Source organism: Nannospalax galili, unplaced genomic scaffold, assembly GCF_000622305.1.
Source record: "Nannospalax galili isolate Female #2095 unplaced genomic scaffold, S.galili_v1.0 scaffold660, whole genome shotgun sequence".
NCBI classification, from domain to species: Eukaryota; Metazoa; Chordata; class Mammalia; order Rodentia; family Spalacidae; genus Nannospalax; species Nannospalax galili.
This window is the reverse complement of record NW_008349073.1, coordinates 2,009,785-2,031,228: the sequence shown is the minus strand read 5'-3', so window position 1 is coordinate 2,031,228 and position 21,444 is coordinate 2,009,785. Positions and strand designations below refer to the sequence as shown.

Genomic DNA, 21,444 nt, shown 5'->3' with positions numbered 1-21,444 from the left:
CTGCTAGAACCTCCAGGTAAGTTCTCAGCAGCCTCAGGTATCTACTCAGCAGGAGATAGAGGCTGGAGCAGTCTTAAGCCACAGTAAACAGTGGTAGTACACTCATCTGCTTGTACACACAGGGGTGTCTCAGCTGATGAGGCCACAGGTCCTGGGCATTTAGTCACCTCCATACAGCACTTACACCTGTTCAAGGTTGCAGTGGGAGCTATGATGAACCCCTCAGTGGTACTGTCAAGTTGTAGGAGTTATTGGCCAGTCAGTCCAGGCCTGGGAGACTGGCTATCATGTGCCTCACCTATGCCAGTATATCCCTTGAGTGTGACATCTCTTCCTCAACTTCCTGGAGAGGCCAAGTTCTGACGGGGCTCCCAGTTACCTCCAGGATAGGGGCCAGCCACCCTGTGGGCAAGGGACAGAGATGGGATGGCAGAGGCATTTGATATCTACTTGATTTATTCAGATTATTTGATATACAATGACACAATTGTGACCCCAAAGTGTGCAAAGTTAAAGCCTTCAACTGCAGCTGAGAAGAGAGGGCAGGGATGGTACACCTGGGGATGATGGTGCATCAGGAATGATGGGCAGGTGACCAACATCAGGTCTTCCCTAGGTTCAGGGATGGTAAAGTGGGCTGAGGAACAGGGCCTAGGGTAGCCTTGGGCCAGAGGAAGGGGGCAGAGACCTCCCCCTGATCTAGGTCCAGAACCCAGAGTGTCACACGGCTGAGAGGACAACAGCCTGGGGAGGGGCCAGAGGCAGGGTCAGGAGAGCACCATTTTGGGGGGGGGGCAGTGGGAGGGAGGTGCCCTACAGGAGAAGCCAGGAGGGGCCACCTTCCCCAGGGGTGGGAATTGGGCTGGAGCAGGCTGCAGCGAGAAAGACCTGAGGCAGGCGCAGGGCCTGAGAGCCCAGGCTGGCTAGGCTCAGGGGGCTGAAGAAGGGGGGAGCCCAGAGGGACTCCCAGGGCAGCCTGGCACAGGGAGTAATCTGACTGTGGGGGTGGCCAGAGAGGGGCCATAGCCCCTCAGGACTCCCCGCCTCTCTCCCTGGAAGGAGCTATGGAACCCTTAGTGCAAATCCATGGGTCGCTCAGTTATGGAGGGAGGCCGTTCCTGGAGTGGGACCCTGGGGTTCACCTCCTCCACCACCTCGGCTTCCACTGCTGTCCTCAGTACAGCCGCTTCTCGTAACTGTGAGGGCAAACAAGAGGAAACTAAGAGTGGGTGTGTGACTCCTACCCCTTCCCAGCATCCTCTCGCCCGGGGTCCCCCAGATATGGGAGAGGGTGGAGGCTGTAGAGCTGCCCCTCAGCCAGGGGGCCAGAGGAGGCAGAAGCAGCCCTGGATCTCTGTCCTCCCCAAGCCAGGGCTCCCTGAAGAACCATGCCAGGAAGAACCACAGCCACATTTGTTCTAGCCTATGCCACATCTGAATGAGCTGTCCTTGGTGCCCAGGGTGGAGCGAGAGCTTGGGAAAACACTGCCATCCTCATGGAGCAGGCTTTGACTAGCTCAATTTCTGCTGCTCTGTTTCCACCCTGTTCCCCATGGATGGTGGCTCAGGCCCTTCATAATGCAGCAGCCCCAGGCCTGTGATCATAGGCATCTCTTTGCACCCCAGAAAGGGATTTGTGTTTTGGTTGGATGAGGGGCCATACTTGGCCTCCACCATCATGGTGCTGGGAACAGAGGCCAGAAGGGCCCAATCCCAGGGTCCATGTCCCATGATTATATCCCAGTATGACCCCTCCTACCCATTCCCATCTTCCCAGCCCAAGTCCCACCCAGGCTGCCCCTGTTCTATTCTACACCTGGCCCGGGCAGTGCAGTTACTTACACGGCAGAAAGGTATAGCTATGAAAGGGTGGGGCAGAAAGAGACACAGGTTAGATGCCCATCTATGCCTGGGGAGATGGGTCCTCTCGACCAGGGAGGGCTGCATGCCTGCAACTACCGCTGCCAACTAGCTCTGCTCCCACCCGCGGTTGCACCAGCACTGAGCCTGGCATCTGTCTCTCTGTCCTTCTCCCCACCAGAGGGCTCATGCCCCCATTTTCTGCCTACCTGCCTGGGGCTACCACCAGCAAGAGCCCGGCACCACCAGCCCCTGCCACCAGCCACCAAGCTTCCTGAGCAAGCAAGAGCTAACCCAGGTGGGGCTAGCACCCACACCTCCCATGCCTCTGCTCAGGGAGCTACCCAAAGGGAGGGGAGGGGAACAGCTGGTCTACATGGAAGCTCCATGACAAGGTTCCAGGGTGGACTGGGCCCTATAGTAAGGGCGACAGATGGACCATGGGGCCCCTGGAATCTCAGCTTGGCCTCTCAGCCTGCCTACCTGCCCAAACCAGCATGAGCCAGCAAAGGCAAGGAGGCTACCCACTTACGAGTGTAGGCCGTGCACACCACCCTCGATCTGGGCTGACATGGTCCGCTTCTCAAACTTGAGCTCTCCTGAGTACATCATGGATCTGGTGGGTGGGCAGGTGAGCAGGCCAGAAACATCCAGGAAAAGAGGAGTGAGAGAAGCAAGGAGGGAAGGGAACCTCCCAGAAGACCCCCACTGGCTACCCCCTCAAGTCACAACACTCACCGCAGGACGGACAGGCTTTGGGCCCCAATATCCTGGCAGCCATGCTGGATCCCTGCTATGAGGTAGGGTACGAACTTCTGAATGGAGCCTTTATCCTGGATGGAGCCTGAGACACCCTGTGCGATCTTCACCTTATCCCCCTCGCTGCATGGAGGGTTGGAAGGCTGAACCTGGCAGCCTGAGGTTCAGAGGACCCCACCTCACCTCTTCTGGGCCCAGGCAGAGGGGATGCCACCCAGAAGGATCCCCACAGCAGTCACATATGCATACTAGACTACAGCATAGACAACATGGCCTCCAGGTCAAGTGGTCCAGGCCCTGATGCCTGTGCCTAACTTTCCAGAAGTGGGATATGGGATGAGTACCCTCTGAGGTCAAGGGCATATGGGAGTTCAAGAGCAAGATGTACCTGAAGTATCGCTTCTGGCTGCTGCTGCTCTTCTCCATGGCATCCAGCGAGCCCATGCCCCGGTACTTCTTAAGCCTCACCCCATCTGAGAAGAAGTACTCACCAGGGGCCTCCGTGGTGGCAGCCAGCAGAGAGCCCATCATCACTGCAGAGGTCGAGGCCAAGCGATGAATGCCTCCCACCCAAGTGACTTTCCCACTGGCTCCCAGCCCCACCTACCCAACCCAAGGCACTCCCTTCACCTGTGGAGGCTCCAAGTGCCAGGGCCTTGACCACATGTCCCACAGTCTGGATGCCACCATCAGCTATGACCGGCACCCCAAAGCGCCGGGCATACTCAGCCACCTTGTAGACGGCAGTACCCTGAGGCCGGCCACACGCCATAACTAGGAGAAGTGGGATGTACAGGATGGAAATAAGTCAGTAGCAGCCCTGAGTGTCAAGCACAGGGCTACATCAGTCTCTTCTCCTTGTGCCTATCACCAATCGGGGGAGGGATGGCAGGGGGGTGGTGTTTCTAAGCGGGGGGATATCAGGGACCTGGGCTACCCACCAATGACAGCACTATAAAGAATTTGGGTGAGATCAGTACTAGCCTTAGAGTATAGGACCTCAAGATTGGTGGTCCCTACCATCACCTGTTCTGAAGGCATAAACTCCCTGAAAAGGTCTCCTTTGCAACAGCCATCATAAGAGTTGGGTACTTATGACCTTTAGAATATTTAAAATGTCCCTGTATGCTCAGGAACATGTGCTCTTCATACCTTAGGCATGGCCTAGTCACAAATCCAATCCAAGTCCCTCAACTGGCTTCTGACACATACCTTAGGCAAGAGTCACATCAGCCTTGGCCTCCAGATGGGAGTCTCCACAACCAGTCTCTGAGAAGCAGGTTAGTCCACTCCCTAAACTCACATGCCCTCATCTGCTTACACCTGCTTCTTCCCACAACCATCCCCAGACAGGGCAAAGGCCGACATGAGCCAGCCTGAGCCTACCTCCCAAGAAAGGACTGGTGGGGCAAGCACTGGCCTGCCATGTATCTGAGGAACAAGAGTGAGGCTGTAGGGTATTAATGGACCTACATAAAGGTAAGTGCACCCATGACTGCAATACCCACAGAGGCCAGAAGAGGGCATTGGATCTCCTGGGACTGGAGTTTGGACAGTTGATAGCAGCCATGTGGGTATTGGGAACTGAACCTGGGTCCTCTGCAAGAGCAGCCAGTGCTCTTAACCTCTGAGCTATCTCTCCAGCCCTGACCAGAGACGTTCTAAATGGCAGTCCCTCCTCCTTCCCCTGTGGAAACCTACCTTCCTGGGTGATGCAGATGGAGCCACAGCCCATGCCCACACGAAGCCCATCCACACCAGCGTCAATCAGGTTCTTGGCCTGAGCTGCCGTCACCACTAGGGATTGGGGAGGTAGAAGAGACACATGAAGATAAAGTGTCCCCACCCTGCTCAGGGGCTTCCTGAGACCTTAGTCTAGTTTCCTCCACCTAAAGTGGTGGCCAAAGCCCATCCTACCCCTTGCCCCCCATGCCTGGAGCAATATCATCACCTAAAGGTGCCTTCTGAAGGACAGAGAAGGATTACACAGCAAGGGCCAAGAGTAGGAGGTGAGAAAGAACCCCACACTCACCATTCCCCCCAATCACCTGGAGATGGGGGTACTTCTGCTTGATATAGTGCACCATGGCGATCTGATACACCGAGTTCCCCTGGGATGAGTCCTGGAAGAGGGACAGAAGAGCTTGGGCTAGACAGCCGAGTCTCCTCACTGGGGGAGGATGAACCCCTGAAATCATAGGAATATAGAAATGAGGGCACTCATTTTTTTTTTCTTTTTCTGGAAAGTGACTTGACAACTCTCAACTGACTCTCTCAAAGGGGCCTGCTTCACCTGTCAAAAGATTAAACACTCAGGTAGCAACTAAGAGATGCAGCCCCGTCCTACTTCCTAGACAAGTCCATTGTCATGACAAAGAGACATCATTAGCCTGTTCCTGCCAACTTACTAGCCAAGCAAGTGAAATCACTGAACCACTCTGAGCCTCAGTTTCTTCATCTACTGCTGAGAATGGGCAGTTGTATCTCAAGGTGCTGCTGCAAAAATTAAATGAGTGAAAATCCATAAAAAGCTCAGGTCAGTGCCTGGGAAGTGTGAGGACTCTCAGTGATGTGACTGTAATTATTAGGGTCAACTTATATGTGAGGAAGGCCTTGGGAAACACGCAGTCTGTTCTGGGCTCTACAGTGGACCTAATTCTGACACCAGGAAGCACAAGGTGGGAGATCAAAGGCTAAGGAGAGGAACATGAGCCTCAGAAGCTTGATTTGGGGAAATGCACCACATCCTTACTAGAACAATGACATCAGCGCCCGCCTGGGTGAGCAGGTCCAGACGGTATTTGTCATCCTCCCGGGTACCCACAGCTGCCCCACACAACAGCTGCTTGTGGGAGTCCTTGGAGGCCAGAGGGTAGTCTCGGTTCTTCTTCAGGTCCGTGCGTGCAATGATGGCCACCAGCTCATCATGATCATTGACAATAGGCAGCTTCCCTGACCAGGAAGAGAAGGAAGAAGCATGCTTTGGAGTGGGTGGGAGAATGGCTTGAGGATGAAAAAGGACCAAAGGTTTCCCTGAAGTACCCAAACTGGCCACTGGGTGGCTGCACCCGTCCAGGACCTGGACCTTTTCCCAAGGGACAGGAAGCAAAGAAATCCAGGCAAGGAGGTTCCTGGTGCTCTTCCTGTCCTAGTGGGAGGGGCAGTCCCTGAGCACTGGCAGCCTTTCACTGGCTGGGCCACAGGTCACAGAAGAGAGCACCCAGATCCTGCCCTGCTCCCATACGCAATTATTTCCATTTAATTACATTTATTTAGTATGCATGTGTGTGCATGAGTGCACACATGTGGCAGTCAATTTGCCAGAGTTGGTTTTCTTCTTCCAACATGAGGGTCCCTGGGATCGAACACAGGTCAAGCTTGGCAGCAAATGCCTTAACTCACTGAGCCATCTCACTGGCCCCCATGTGCAATTTATTTATTTATTTATTATTTATTTATTTATTCATTCATTCATTCATTCATTCATCATTCTTTTTCTCTTCACTGGAGATTCTTCATGTCCTTACTTGTTTGCTGCTTATAAACATTCTGCTCAGCTGTCTTCTGCCCCACCATGGGAACTGTTATATGGAATTGACAGGATTCAGCAGTGTCTGCCTTCAAGAAGCATCTAGTTTGGGAGAGGCAAAGTCAACAAAATCAAAAACAAGAAAGTGGGGTGAATGTTACACAAGGTGCTGTGGTTACTAGCACTATGTAGCCCCAGCTGGCCTGGAACTCAGAGATTTTTTTTTTTTTTTTTAACTTTTAAAAACTTATGTAAGTGTACGATGTGTGTGCATTGCCCATAGAGACCAGAAGAGGGCATCAGATCTCCTGGAACTGAAGATATGGATGGTTGTTACCACCATGTGGGTGCTGAGATCTGAACCTAAATCCTCTGTAAGAGCAGCCAGCACTCTTAACCCCTGAGCCATCTCTCCATCTCTCTAGTCTCCCCACACCCCATGTGCAATTCTTTATGTGGAATGGGAGATGCAGAAAGAAGTATTTCCTGGACTTTTGTTTTGCTAAGGATGGAACCCAGGGCTTCACACATTAAGTGCATGCTGTCACTGAACTACACCCTCAGCCCTTTCCCAGACTTTTAAGACCAGAAAGCCCTTTTATTATGACCACGTACCACTGGGACTAGTTTGGAGTAACATACTGAGAAGCTACTGAATTAGGAATAGACATCAGGAATCCTGCTCCAGGCTTCCTAAGGTTATTCAAACTTTCCCCAATGCCTGGTGTCATTACTAGGCTAATCTGATAGGCTGGGAAAGAATGGAAGGACCTACTACACAGGCAGTAGGGTTGAGATGTCTACTCCCTGGTACCTTTCTTGCTGCGCTGCAGGATCTCATTTGCTTCTTTCAGTGTCACACCTGCTGGAGCCACCACCAGCTCGATCCGTGGCGTCATCACCTGTGGGGCCAGGAACATTTGCCTGCAGGTTGGCAGGTGAGAGAGAAGGGGCCAGGCCTCCCTATGGTCCCTGGTCACAGGCACCAGTCTGGGGCCCCCAGGGGTGGAGTTCCCTCTGTGCCACAGTTCTGCCTCCCCAGCCCTGCAGGCACCTCACTGAGGAGGGTGGTGTGGTCCTTCTCAGCAAGGAAGTCGATGTCTCGGGAGGTGACGATGCCCACCAACTTGCTACCCATGGTGCCTGTAGCAGTGATGGGGATGCCAGAGAAACCATGTCGTATCTTGGCCTCCAGCACATCACCCACAGTATGCGAAGGGCTCAGGACCACAGGGTCTGTGATAAAGCCTTGCTCAAACTTCTGTAGGCAAAAGAGGAAGAAAAAAACTTCAAGAAATCCAGAGGTGACATGTAGCCTGGCCAGGGGAAATTAAGGAGGCCCTGGCTGTACCATTGAGAAATTAGGGCCCTCAATGGGATGAGAACCCGTGGGAAAAGGAGGACTGAGCCCATACTTCACTATGAAGAAGGGCAGCCAGGGCCCACATCAGTCAGCCAGGGAATGCAGCAGGCTGCAGGGCTGCAAGAAGAGGAGGAGGGCCTGCCAAGTAGCATGTTTCTAAGGATAGAACCAGTACTTGCCTTAACCTTCCGCACTTCATTGGCCTGAAACTCCGGGGTACAGTTGTGGTGAATGAAACCAATTCCTCCCATGAGCTGGTATGGAAGGGAGGTGTGGTAAGAACCAGGAGCTAACCTCTTCTGCCCATCCCTCTGCAAAGTCCATCATGTTCAGTTCTCCTACCCTGGGGTCCCCACCCGGGAAAGGGACTCACAGCCATTGCAATGGCCATATCAGCCTCTGTCACAGTGTCCATGGGAGAGGAGATCAGTGGTGTCTTCAGTGTGATCTTCCGGGTCAGGGCTGACGTCAGGTCCTATGGATGGAAGCATGGTATAGAAGGGTTTTAGCAGCCATTGGACAAACATTCACTAGTACCTACATGTGTCTTGCATAGGATGGTCCTAGAGGTACAGCAGTGAGCGAGTAGCTCACGTGTCGGAGAACTTACCATTCCACTTGGAAAGAAAGATGGAAGACTGAAAGGTCATTTCAGTCAAGATGAAAGTCATAAAGAGGGCTGGGCCCATAATCTCAGGTTGAGGCAGAAGGATTAGAAATTCAAGGACAGCTTTGACCATATATTAAGTTCTAAGTCAACCTGGGCTACATGAGACAAAAAAGAATAGTAAACAGGGAAGGAAGAGAGGGAAGGGAAGGGAAGGGAAAAGGAAAGGAAGAGAGAGGAAAGAAGAAAAAGGGGGAGGAATAAGGTCAAGGTTGAGTGACACTAGAATATGGTGAGTGGGTTCTAGGTGACAAGTGGTGGTGGCAAGGACAGGCACATGACAGCACCTATTAGCCATGCAGGAACATGAATGACTAAGGGACTAGAACTCCAGAGAAAGGTCAGGATTATAAACACAGGATGAACATCTCTAATCTGAAAATCCAAAACCTAAAATGCTCTAAAACCTAAAAGTTCAAGGGAAGGGTGGGAGGTGGGTTTTTTGTTGTTGGTGGTGGTGGTGTCAGTTTTTGTTTTGAGACAGGATCTTACTTTTTAGCTCTGGCTGGCCTGGAACTCACTATGTAGACCAGGCTGGCCTTGAACTTACAGAGGTTCACCTGCCTCTGCCTCCAAAGTGCTGGGATTGAAGGTATGCACCATCATGCCTGGCTAAAACCTAAAAGGTTTTGAACACTGACATGATCACTAGTAGAATAATCCTGACCTCATATGATAGGTCACTTTCAAATGCTGATACATAAAAAGTATCGTATAAAATTACCTTCAGGCTATTTCAGGCCATGTGTATAAGAGATTTTAGACAGATAGATAGATAGATGATAGATAGATAGATGATAGATGGAGACAGACAGACAGACAGATAGATAGATGATTGATAGATAGATGATAGATAGATAGATAGAGATGATAGAGATGATACATAAATGGATGACTGATGATATAGATGATAGAGGGATGGTAGATAGATACAAAGATAGATAGATAGATAGATAGATAGATAGATAGATAGATAGATAGATAGATAGATAGATAGATAGATATAAATGAATTCCTGGGTTAGACTTAGGTCCATCCCCAAGACTTCTCACTACATATATGCAAATGTTCTTTTTTTCTTTTAACCTGAAATTCAAAATATTTGGTCCTGGCCACTTTAGATAAGAGACAAAGTTTGTATATATTTGCAGGTTGTCTGCCTATGTGTGGGATATAAGGCCAGATCATGGGTCCCTTTGAAAGTCAGTCAATAGCTACTAATCTAGCCCCCAAGCCCTCCAAACACAGACTTTGGTTTTTAACTTTTGAGACTCACAGGCCCCTGAAGTCCATAACAGACCCTGAGCAAAGGCCTGGCTCAATAGCCTAGAAAACAGCACCTTTACCTCTTTAACCTCTTTTACCAATAGCACCGCCTTCCTGACAGAGGCCATTGTATAAAGAGACCCTTCATTGCCAAACAGGTATCTTTTCAGTCTGTCTCTTCCAAGAAGCCAGCCCAAGGTCTGGCACAAAGCCAGGACACTCAACAAACTTTATTAAACTGAATAGCTGGAGCAAGAAAGCTTCCTGATTGCTGTCATAAGAGATCAACCAGAAAAACCCTTATTTCCCCTTAGAAATCTGTCTGGGTCAGCTCTATACATATAGGCTAGACCTGAGTTTCCTCAATATATAAATAACCTAGGCACCTGCAGGCTCTCAGGCCTTTCATGAGAATCAGACCAGAATACGTAGAGATGACACCAGAAGTAAGTTTTTTAAATGGATGTGAATTCAGGACAGAATCACTGAACTTCTCTTGAACTGATTTATACCATCATCACTATTCTCCTCAGTTTCCCAACTAATTATTCACTGATTTGACTGAGCCTCTTGAAAGCAAGGCATTGTGTTTCCTTGTATTTATCCAAAGTCCTCCCCTCAACCCCCATACATAAATGCTACTCCTTCAAACCCTCTTGCCAATTCTTGTCCATTATAGATTCAATGACCAATCACTGAACACTGTATTCAAAGTGCCCATAATTCTGCAGCAAACTCCTTGTTCAGCATTTCAGACAACAGCCAATCTTTCTAGTCTATATAATAACATAGCCACACCCCAGTCCTCTCCTCTTCTCCTCAAAAAGGACCTTTCCCGAGCCCTGAGCTCCTTCAGTGACAGAGCATCCTCTGGACCTGTGCAAGGCTGCTACTCAAGACTCCCCAGGACTCCCACCAATGGAGCTGCCTCTGCTCCATCAAGCATAACCCTTTGCCCTGCACTAGTTCCTCCAGCGACAATAAAGGCAATAACCAAGAACACATTCCCAAGAAAAGATTCTCCCATGCCTTACCCTTGAGCAAGAAGCTAGCTCCCTCCTACCATCAGAAGAAAAGGTACTTACCACCTCATCAGCTATGAAGTCTATGAATCCTGGAAGGATCAGGAAGTCACTGTGAAGATGGAATGAGGATGATTGATCAGCAAGGGGGCCCCAAAAGGTCAGGGTCTGCCATACTAGGGGAAACAGCAGGAACGGGGGAAGGTAGAGGAGCACAGGTTGGAACACTCTGCTAGCCCATCACCAAGACTCTTCCTCATTCCCCCTTCTAATGTCCTTATGGCTCCAACCTCGAGAAACAGAGCCAAAGACAGAAGGTCTATGGATCCAGAGGCCACCAAGATGGATGGCCCAAAATATTCATTGCCTTCAGGGCTCATTGTTTGTCAAGGAACATAGAAGTTCCCAAATGGCCATCTTGCCTTTTAAGACTTCTCAATCTTTCTCTCTTTTTTATAATTTTATTGGCTTTTTTTTTTTCCTGGTCTTTTTGAGACAGGGTCTCCCTGTAGCCCCAGCTGGCCTAGAACTTGCTATATAGACCAGGCTGGCCTCGAACTCAGAGATCCACCTGCCTCTGTCTCCCAAGTGCTGGGATTAAAGGTGTGCACCACCATGCCCAGCTGTTTTGCTTTTTAAGGACAGGGTCTCACGTATCATAAGGTAGTCTGAGAATCTGTTTTATAGCCAAGGATGATATGGAATTCATGACCCTCCTACTTCTACTTCCCAAGTGCTGGAATTACAGTGATGCACTACTATCCCTGACTTTTTTTCTTTTTTTGTTTTGTGTTTGAGGTAGGGTCTCATGCAGCCCAGGCTGGCCTCAAACTCACAAAAATTTACCTGCCTCTGCCTCTTTTTCAGCCTCCAGAGTGCTCGGATTAAAGGCGTGTGCCACCCCATACCCAGCTCCTTTTTTCTTTTTGAAACAGTATTTCCCTAAGTTGCCTAAAATGGTTTTGAACTCATGATCCTCTTACTTCAGCATGTTGGGATTACAGGTATGTGCCATCACACCTATCTTAAGTTTTTCAGTCTTGACAGAAGCAGAGAATAACTCAACACAGAGAGCACAGAACCTAAACTGGGTGTGGTGACTCCTTTAATCCAAAGCACTTTGGGGAGGTGGAAGTAGAGAGATCAGGGTTTGAGGACAGCCTGGGCTACATGCGCTCCTGTCTCAAAAAAACAAAATAGGAAAACAAACAAACAAACAAACAAACAAAACCCCACCAAACACCAAACACCAGAACCTAGGTTGGGGATATAACTCAGTGGTAGAATATTTGCCTAATATGTACAAGGTCCTGGGTTTGGTTCCCAGCACTGCAAGAAAAAAAGAAAACAGAGAACCTGAAAACTAGTTTGTAGTGCAATGTGGCCCAAGCACAACCCAGCATATCCAGGGCTGGGCTGCTGAGTCATACAAGGTTCAAAGCAACTGGGAGGACCTCAGGGAGCTGAGTTCAAGGCATGTTCTGACAGAGCAGATACTAGGATAGGAGCAACCAACACACATAGGAAAGGACAACCAGGAGGCCTCACAATTAGGGCCAGCCAGAGCATGGCAGCTGTCAACATGAGTGTGGTAAGCCAAGTGAAGCCTAGATGGGAAGACCAGGCCTACATGGTACTTCTGGGAACAGTGCCACAAGCCAATAACCCTATGGGCTCAGTCTACCATGAATAACAGCAAGCCTTGACAGACACACTCCAACCAGATACCCCATACTTCAGAAACTGAGCCTGGCTATGCAAAGCAGGAGGCACCTCCAGTGCAGAAAGGAAAAGCCACAGGGCAGACATGATTAATTTGCCCCTAGGCCAAGAGAAATTCCTAGGCGTTCCCCTGTGAAGCTCCCCCAGAAGACTTCAGTAAAATCCCTCTCAAAGACAGACCCCGCCTCTCTCATCATCAAAGACCATCAAAGTAACAAAGAATGTTATCCCGCCTCTACCTCCACCCTCCCTTGGCAGCCCTCTACCTCTGTGGCTCACTTTCGAGGCTAGAGAAGAAACGCTGGAGTGTGGGCCCATTGGCATTTTCTAGATATAATCACCCCTCACCTGTGGGCAGGCAAGACGGCACCCTCTTCAGGAGTGACAAGGAAATCGCCTGCCAACCAAGAATGCTTATGAACCAGGGTGGAGATCGGGGAGTCAGGCCAGGGTGCTACTGGCTCTCCAGCATCACCATTCTGCCCCAACCAGGGGTTCTGATGCACCTACCTTCCTGGCAGGAACAATGTCCTGCAGCCAGGAGGCACAGCTAGTGCCAGGCCCGCAGCCAGGAGGCACAACTAGTGCCAGGCCCGCAGCAGGCAGAACAACTGGCCTAGGACCCACCAGAAAATGCAAACTAAGCTTGAGACAGACAGGTAGGTCTCTATCCTTCAAAGTCCCACGTGGAGTGGGCTTAAGGGGTAGTCACAGAATATTCCTGGAGGGCACCAGTGCCAACCTGTGGGCACAAGTGGAAGGAGGGCTGGACTGGAAGGTAGAAGAAAGAGCCCAGTGGGGCCCCTCCTGCAGCGCGATACTCAACCAGCTGCCTGAGATGGGTTCCTGGAACCTCTTCGCTTTCATGCCTCAGCTTGGGGAAAGAGGGCATCCTGGATCATGGTCTGGTTAACGTCTCCCCCAAACAGCCACACCTCATTTTCCCACATGCCCCAAGGCTTGCCCAGAACGGCTAAGATGCCCAGGAGAAGAAGAAGGAGGCAGGTCAGTCCCGGATCTGACCAGGAACCAATCAAAGCTCCATGGGCAGCGATGTCGCTGTGCCACGTCCCTCTGCTCCTGGCTCGGGCCTCCTTCCTTCCCTTGCCCAGCCCCCCACTAGCCCCAAGTCACTCTTATTGGGCGAGGGCACTCAGGCGTCAGCGAGAGACAGCCATGCACGTGAGGGGGCCGCTGACCCTTAGGGCTGAGGTGTGCGCACCCAGATTGGGCCGATCCCCGAGCTTACTTGTAGGTGAGGCCGTCCGCGTTGGCGAAGAGCTGCTGAGCGGTAAGCCCATCCTCCGGCACGTAGCCAGTGCCGCCGCTGATCAGGTAGTCCGCCATGCTGCTGGGAGACACCGCGACCCGACATAAACACCCGCGCGGGCAGCCCGGCTGCCACCGCCGCTGCCGCCGCCGCTACTACCAGTGCTGCTGCTGACGCTGCGGCCACGCTGCCGCCGGGGGCCAGGGGCGGGGGCTGCGGCTGCTGCGGGCCGCCCCGGGCACCGCCCTCGCCTCCCGCCCCTCCCTCGGGGAGCACTGCCTCCTCCTCTCGCCGCACAAAGGCCCTGCCCGGCCCGCCCAGCTGCAGCCGCCACCGCTGCTGCGCGCACGCCCCAACCGCCTGCAGTGGCCCAGGGGACTCTGGCCCCGGTGGGGGTTGGGGAAGAGCGTGTGGGACCGGCTCGAGAGGGGACCGAGCCAGGCGGGGACACGCCCCCTTCGCTGGTCCTCACCGCGCTCCCTAGAACCCCAGCAGTGTGCCTTGCCTCGCAGGCCACTGAGCCCCCGCCAGCCTGAGTTTCCTGTTGCCTACCCTAGGTGTATCTCTACCACGGTTCTGCCTTTTCTCAATAGCAATCCCCCAACCCTGATCAAAGCCCAGAGCTCTGCGATACCAGTCTGGAATCACAGCGCTCCAATACATCGAAGACTGGGGCTGGACCACTACTCCTGCCCCACCCCCCACATCATTCCTAAGAAGCAGGCATTTTTAACGATGACACTTTTGACCTTTGGGAGACACTGGAGCCCTCATCCACAAAGCACTTTTCATAAGTGAGCAATTACAGTCCACAATCTATTAATTTCCAGTATTAGAGCTCTTGTTCAGGTGCAAAGCCTACATACAGTTCAGAAATAGGAAGTGCCCAGCCTCTAACTCCTGGTCCCAGAATACACACACACACACACACAGCCCTCATCCTCAGCTCCTGAAAGATTTAGAGACCAGGGAAGTGTATGTACAAACCAGGACAGAGGCAGGGAATTTTTCTTTTTTTTAACTTCCCAGAGCAGAACTTGGGTGGTCAGTCCCAAGAGCCCAGCATTTCAAACTGAAGGACAATAAGATTGGGTAACAAATCTATTCATGTGGAGGAAGCTGGGTTTGTAGCACCTTTGCTCTGGTGTGCAGAACTGCTAATGTAGTGTAGCCTGACCAGTAGCTTTCCCCAGTCTCCTCCCTTTGCCCTCCCGCGGTTCCCACAGGTACCTAACTGGTTTAGGGGAGAAAGTGAAGCAGCAGTGAGGCAGGCTCTCCCTGGCATGAGGGCTGTGGCTCCTCCCCACCTCCCATCCCAGGGAGGCTGAGTTTGTTTACCTCAGCAGTGTAGTGACAGCTAGACCCAAGAGAACCTTAGCTTCACAAGCCACCAGGCTCTCTGGAGTGCCCAGCCTCCCAAATGATGCCCCAGGGACCCTGCCAGGAAAACATAGGCTGTTCCATCCATGTGCAGAGGGAAGGGGAGGTCTCCCACAAAACAAACTGTTACAAGAAACTTGCAGATGTCCTCTTGTCCCTTGGTGATAGGGGAGGAAGGGGAGGATACCATACAGCCCAATCTTCCCTCTCCACCAGTGGAGCCCAAAAGAAGGGTCCCAGTGGGAGTCTCTGAAGGCCCTGAAGCATTAGAAAGGAGAGGAGACTGCTGGAGCTCTTGGTAAAATGGGAGCTGGGGCCAGCTTGCCAGGGATACCTGGGAAGCACCTCTGATTCTCCAGCACTCAAAGATCCACTCCAGAAGCCTGGGCCATATGGGAAGCCAGAATGACAACCTCTCACTGGCTACCAAGGAACCAGAACAGTGAAACCAGCCAGAGAAAGCACCCTGATCATTCAGAACTGCCCTTCCTGGCCATAGACACAGCCGCCATGTTCATCACAAGCTCTGAGCCCAGACTGCCCCTGTGGTCTCTCTGGGTCTTTAAGGGACTTGCTATGGGTCATCATTCTCTACATCATGAGTCAAGAATGGCTACTATTCAAGGTTCAGCCACGGCTGGGGCCCAGAACAGCTGGGGTCTATCATCTCAGGTAACTTTAATGTGACATCTGCCCCAGCCTAGGAGACTGGGCCCCAGGGGAGGAGGCTGGCAGGCTGAGCTATGAGGAGGGTCACCTTCCCAGTGATTACAGACTTCAGGGCCCTCTCCCTCCTACTCCTCATTACTCTAAGCTGCTGGGCTCAAGGCTTGGTTAGGCTGTCCTTTTCCCAGGGACTTAATCCATCCCCCCTGGCTTCCCTCCCCCTCTTCCTGAGCTTCCCCAGCTGCTTCCTCCGTGGGGAGGAGACACCAGGCAACCAGTGGACCTCCTCAACCCAAGGAAGGGCAGCTGGTCCCCAGAGACTCCCCACCTCACAGCTTCAAGGGCAGGGGGCAGGCCTGAGCCAGTTGCTTAGGGGACTAGGAGACCAATGCCCAGTGGAGTACTGAGGCCCAGGCAGGCAGCCCAGAGGATTCTATCTGATCTGGGGCTGTTTGAAGGAACAAGATTTTAAAACACTTTTAGAGGAGAAAATGTAATAACATTAGCATTGTTGAGCTGGGACACCAGGGCAGGGCTCACCAAGTTCAAACCAGAGAGCAGTAACACTGGACTCAAGCCCAGGACTTCTCATGGAACCCTGGCCTCTTCTACAGCTCTAGGTTGGTGAGAGCAGATGGAGGTCTGGCCAGCAAGTTTTGAATCTCATACTGCCTGGCTGGAGCTCAGGTTTTATGCAGGCTCTTCTGACACTAAGTGGGGGGGGGGGGGGGGGGGTTGGCACTGGCCCTTTGATGTGGCAGTAGGGATGCTCCTGAGGGGCCCCAGCCTGAGTTCTGAAATTTCAAATTTTTGTAATTCCAGCATTGCTTCTATCAAGCCCACACCTGCCCCAGCCTGCTTCCTCCAGTACTGTGGGTCCTCTCTATCACTCTGAGCCCTCCAACCTAGATTTCTATCAATAGAAGAAAAGGATAGGGATTGCCTAAGCTTGAATCAATTCTAAAGAGCCGGTCTGCAGTAGTAAGAGTAGTTGGGTTTGGTAGCTCCTAAAGCCGTTAAAAGTTCTTACATAAGCCGTCAGACCCTGGGCAGAGCTACCTGGCTAATTCCCTCCAGACCACCCTCCCCCAAAAAGCCCAGCTGCCAGGCCATCTCCCAAGCTGCTGAGCACCAACAGATGGGGCAGAGAAGTCCAAATCCTCTGGGCTGCATTTCAAACTGCGATAGAATTCAGAGATTAGCTGCCAGTTCCTCTGAGGCCCAGTTCACCAGCCTCACTCTCCAACGACCCTCGTTGCCTTTCAAACCCTTGCAGGGGGTCTTTGGAGGAAGGGAATGGCACCAGCAGCCTCATCGGACCTCATGTGTTCGATGGCACGAATCTTCACCTGTCCGTGGGAGGTGCTCCATCCGGACACCCTCACCTACCAACAAGACTACTGAAGACTGTTCTAGACAGGAACAGCTGAGGAGGAAGCAAAGTTGGACAGGGACTCCAACAAGCACTATTTGTACTAAGGAGTTGGAGCTATACTTGCACAGAGTGTCGCTGAGCGTGTAGTCAAGGTCCGATCCGGGGCTAAGATTTTAAAGGGCGTTTTTATGATCTGCGCCCTGTCCCCTGCTCCCTAGAATAACAAGGCACTGAACTGTTTGCACAGTGGCCGCCTGTATCCCCCATGCCTGCGCGTGGTAGCCGAACCGCGTCTCGGGAAGTTAGGGATGAAGGCGGTGCAGGGGAAGGGTGTGGAAGCCTGCCCCTCCCCTCCCCTGCAGCGCCACCGGGTCCCCGGAGCTGCCGCGCCCTCCTAGGCCGCCCGCCCGGTTGCGCTCCGCGCGCTCAGCCCTGGGCGTCACCTCTCGGGTTCGTAACCCGCCTGCAGCAGGCGGGCGCTGCACCGCTGAGCCGCCGTCTCGTGTCCCGGGTGTTGCCGGGCTCCAGGCTCCGGAACAGCAGCGGCTCCGCTTCCCTGCAGCGGCGGCAGGAGCAGCCCGGGCTCTGGAGGGGGTGAGAGCGGCTCCTCCATGAGGAGGCCGTGGCTCGGGAGCCTCTCCGCCTGGAGGCTCCCTGGCCCGGACTGGGCCAAGAGAGCCCGAGTCTGGTCGTAGGAGGGGGCGGTGCTGAGGGGCGGAGCCTGCTCCAGGAGGCGGGGCTGAGTGCTTGGGGCGGAGCTAGGAAGGTGCGGCAGGAGGGGTCCGGGAGTCCACTGGGCTCCGCCCTTGGCACCGCGCTCTGTCCCGCCTCTGTGCGCCGCCACTCAGGCTCAGAGTAGATGGACAGATGGCGAGATGGGATATGACCTTTAAGGGCACTGTAAAAGACCCCCGTCCTACCGGACCTTCTAGTTCTTTCTAGATTCATCTGGGGAAAACGAGCGGAAACACCGCCTATGAATTCTTAGGCCTTCTATGAATCATGGTAAGGTGTCTTGGAGCGCCTCTTGTTGTGGACCACAGACCTGCTTGCTTAACAAACCCTACCACAGATGGGAAGAAGACAGATTTTCCCACATCCCTCAACCTCCTGCTAGAAGACAGACTGCAGGGTCCTGTAGGAGAGGGCCCTAGTCTTATGCTGTTTGGCATACTCCATGCAACAGAATGGGGCTAAGCACACTAGATACTCAAACTTGCTCATCTGCTGACTAGAAAACAGTCTATTTTAGCTTTGTTACTATTGTCAACATTCATAGAACAACACTCAGTGAGGCAAGAAAAAGAGTTCCTGCCCTCGGGCAATTTATTTGAGGAGGCAAAATAGAAAATAAACAGATGAAAATACACTGCATGCTTTTTCAAAAATCTGGCAATCTGAGGGAACAAATGATAAACATTGAATGATTTGTGGGTACTAAGATGCATTTCAAGAAAGCAGAATTATGGCCACACTTTATAGTGTAGGACTATAATCCCAGATACTTAGGAGATTGAGGCAGGAGGAACACAAGTTCAAAGCCAGCCTAGGCAATTTACTGAAACCCTGTCTCAAAATAAAAAGTAAAAAGAGGGTGGGGGATAAAGCCCAGTGATTAAGTGCTTGCCTAGCATGTGGAAGGCAATCTCAACACCCAGTACCACAAAAGACAAGGAAAGAAAACAGACCTAAACTTGGCAATCCTTCTGCCTCAGCCCCCTCCCCAAGCGCTTTGATTATACATGTGCACCACCATTCCTGACAAAAGCAGACTTCTATTTCACAAAAGAAACTTAATGTGCAGGGTCTGATGGCTCACCCCTTTGATCCCAGATCCAGGGAGGTAGAGGCAGGTGGAGCTCTATGAGATCCAGGCCATACTGGACTACATGGTGAGCTCCAGGCCTGCTGGGGCTACAAGGAGACTGTGTCTCAAAATAGACCAAAAAACAACCCCCCCAACAAATACAATGGTTAGATATTTTATTTTATTGGTTGACTTATTTTTACATGTATTAGTGTTTGCCTGCATGTATATAAGTGTATCACATGCATAGAGGCCAGAAGAGTGCATCATATCCTCTGGAACTGAAGTTACTGATGGCTGCTAACCACCATGTGGGTACTGGAAATGAGCCAGGTCCTCTGAAAGAGCAGCCAGTGCTCTTAACCTCTGGGCCATCTCTCCAGCCCCCTGGGTTTATTATTCTTAAATTAGCATACAAAGTAACACATATGTACATGCACACACATATAAACAACTTAGAATCTACATATGAAAGAAAACATATGAAGGCACTTGTGTTTCTAATTCAGGTTTATTTCATTTAATGGCTCTGTGTGTGTGTTTTTCACTTTTTAAATTTTTTATTTTAGTGTGCGAATGTTCTGCCTGCATGTATGAGTGCACCACATGCATGCAATGCCCACAGAGGCCAGAAGAGGGCATCAGATCCCCTGAAATTAGAATTACAGTCTCTTGTTACAATATACCATTTGGGTACTGGGAACCGAACCCCAGTCCTCTGCAAGAGCAGTTGGTGCTCTTAACCACTGATCCTTCTCTCCAACCTGGATTTGTTTTGTTTTGTTTTGTTTTTTGTTTTTTGTTTTTGAGACAGGGTCTCATGTATCCTGGCCTGGTCTCAAACTTGTTAGGTAGTCAAGGATGACCCTGAACTTCTGATCCTCCTCCTTCCTGAGTGTTGAGATTACAAGTATGCATTATCATGCTTTTATCATGCTTGGTTTATGTGGTGCTAGGAATTAAACGTATGGCCTCAAGTATGCTAAGCAAACACTCTACCAATGGAGCTTCATCCGAAGCCCTTAAACTTTCCTCCTCCTGCTTCTCCTCCTCCTCTTCCTCCTCCTCCTCTTCCTCTTCCCCCCTTCTTCCATTTATGCATTTATTGTGTGTGTGCATGCAGACACATGCCAGAGCACACATGCAGAAGTCAGAGGACAACTTACAAGAATTGGTCCTCTCTTTTTACCTTGTGGGTTCCAGAAAGTGAACTCAAGTCATCAGGCTTGACAGCAAGTGCCTTTACATGCTGAGCCATCTCTCTGGACCACTTCTTCTTGGTACCTTTTCCTGTACACATACATAGCCACCCCTCAGAATCAGGAGGTGTTTTCTCTTAGGCATGGTGGCTCAGAAATCCTAGACAGGAAAATAATTGTGAATTGAAGGCTAGCTGAGGGTACATAGTAAATCCCCAGCCAGCCTGAGCCATAGAGTGAGACTGTTTCAAAAACAAAAAGAAAGTGTCTCTGATTCTCAGCCGCATGTGAAATATTGTCCCCTATGAATGTTATTATAGATAAGATTTTGTATAATCTGATCATTTCTGTGCCTCTGCAGATCTCTCAAAGAGGAAAAAAAACGGTTCTAAATTGAACACAATCACAGAGTCATTTTTCTACTCCTAATTCATCAAATGATTATTCTGTACACAAAAAGAACCAACACCCAGGTTTATGAGTGTAAGAAGAAAGGTGATACAAGAGATACTGAACCTGATCCTGCAGTTATATAGGTGTCCATGCTTCTTGCTATATAAGCACCCCAAGTCCCTGGCTATACCCCATGGATGTTGGTTGGAGAAAGGGAGGAGAAGGGTAGAGCCTAGTCATCAAGAGACAGTCTTGGGGGCTGGAGAGATGGCTTTGCAGGGAAGAGCATGTACTGCTCTTGCAGAGGACTAGAGTTCCGTTTCCAGCACTATCATCAGGCATCTCACAACTACCTGTAAGTCCAGTTCCAGGGGATCCAAATCTCTCTTCTGGCCTCAGAGAGTACCTACACACACACACACACACACACACACACACACACGCACGCACGCACGCACGCACGCACACACACACGCACACACATACACCACATAATTAAAAATAAAATGTTTTTAACAAAATCTTAGGCTCATTTACTCAAGTCTTAATGAAAGGAGCCCCAATTTCCCCATCTTTCAAATGTGATATTGTTTTATGAGGTTGCTTTATGATTAGTGAGATACCACTTGTTAAGTTCCTAATTACATAGCAAGATTTAAGTAGGCCTAGGCAATGATTATTGTAAATAAACAGTCTTAGCTAAATTCTGTATTTGACCCACAACTAAACACAACATATGTGTTGGATAGCTTCAGTTCTCAACTTGACACACCTGGGAAGAGAGAACCTCTATTGGGGAATTTCCTCTATGGGACTGGCCTGTGGGCATGTCTGTGAAGCATTTTTTTAAGCTATGGAGTGATGTGGGAGGGACCAGTCCACTGTGAGTGGTGCCACCCCTAGGCAGGTGGTCCTGGATTATAAAAGAAAGCAGGCTACGCATGAGTCAGAGGAATAAACCAGTAAGCAGCATTCCTCTGTAGTCTGTGCTTCAATTCCTTCCTCCAGGTTCCTGCCCTGGCTTCCCTTAAGGATGAACTGTGATCAGGATGTGTAAAACAAATAAACATTTTCCTCTTCAAGTTGGCTTTGGCTAGCGTTTTTATCACAGCAATGAAAAGCAAACTAACACAATATATTGCCACTTCTACTATATAGTGAACTAG

General features: G+C 50.9%; 1 protein-coding gene across 2 annotated transcripts; it reads right to left on the bottom strand.

Moving 5' to 3' along the window:
• Positions 1-438: 438 nt before the first annotated feature.
• Positions 439-17,599, bottom strand: Impdh1 (inosine monophosphate dehydrogenase 1). 2 transcript variants are annotated; one of them, XM_029570025.1, is made up of 15 exons: positions 17,323-17,599; positions 13,438-13,539; positions 10,530-10,578; positions 7,885-7,986; positions 7,691-7,765; positions 7,203-7,409; positions 6,963-7,050; positions 5,372-5,571; positions 4,652-4,742; positions 4,321-4,416; positions 3,250-3,393; positions 3,008-3,152; positions 2,599-2,742; positions 2,393-2,476; positions 439-1,196 (listed from the first exon to the last, which is right to left on the bottom strand). In XM_029570025.1, the coding sequence occupies exons 1-15, from the start codon at positions 17,490-17,492 to the stop codon at positions 1,175-1,177; spliced, it is 1,719 nt and encodes a 572-aa protein (XP_029425885.1). In that variant the 5' UTR covers positions 17,493-17,599; the 3' UTR covers positions 439-1,174. The 2 variants fall into 2 exon arrangements, with proteins under 2 accessions (XP_029425885.1, XP_008844609.2); XM_008846387.3 differs by having other exon boundaries at positions 13,438-13,536.
• Between the last annotated feature and the right edge of the window lie 3,845 nt (positions 17,600-21,444).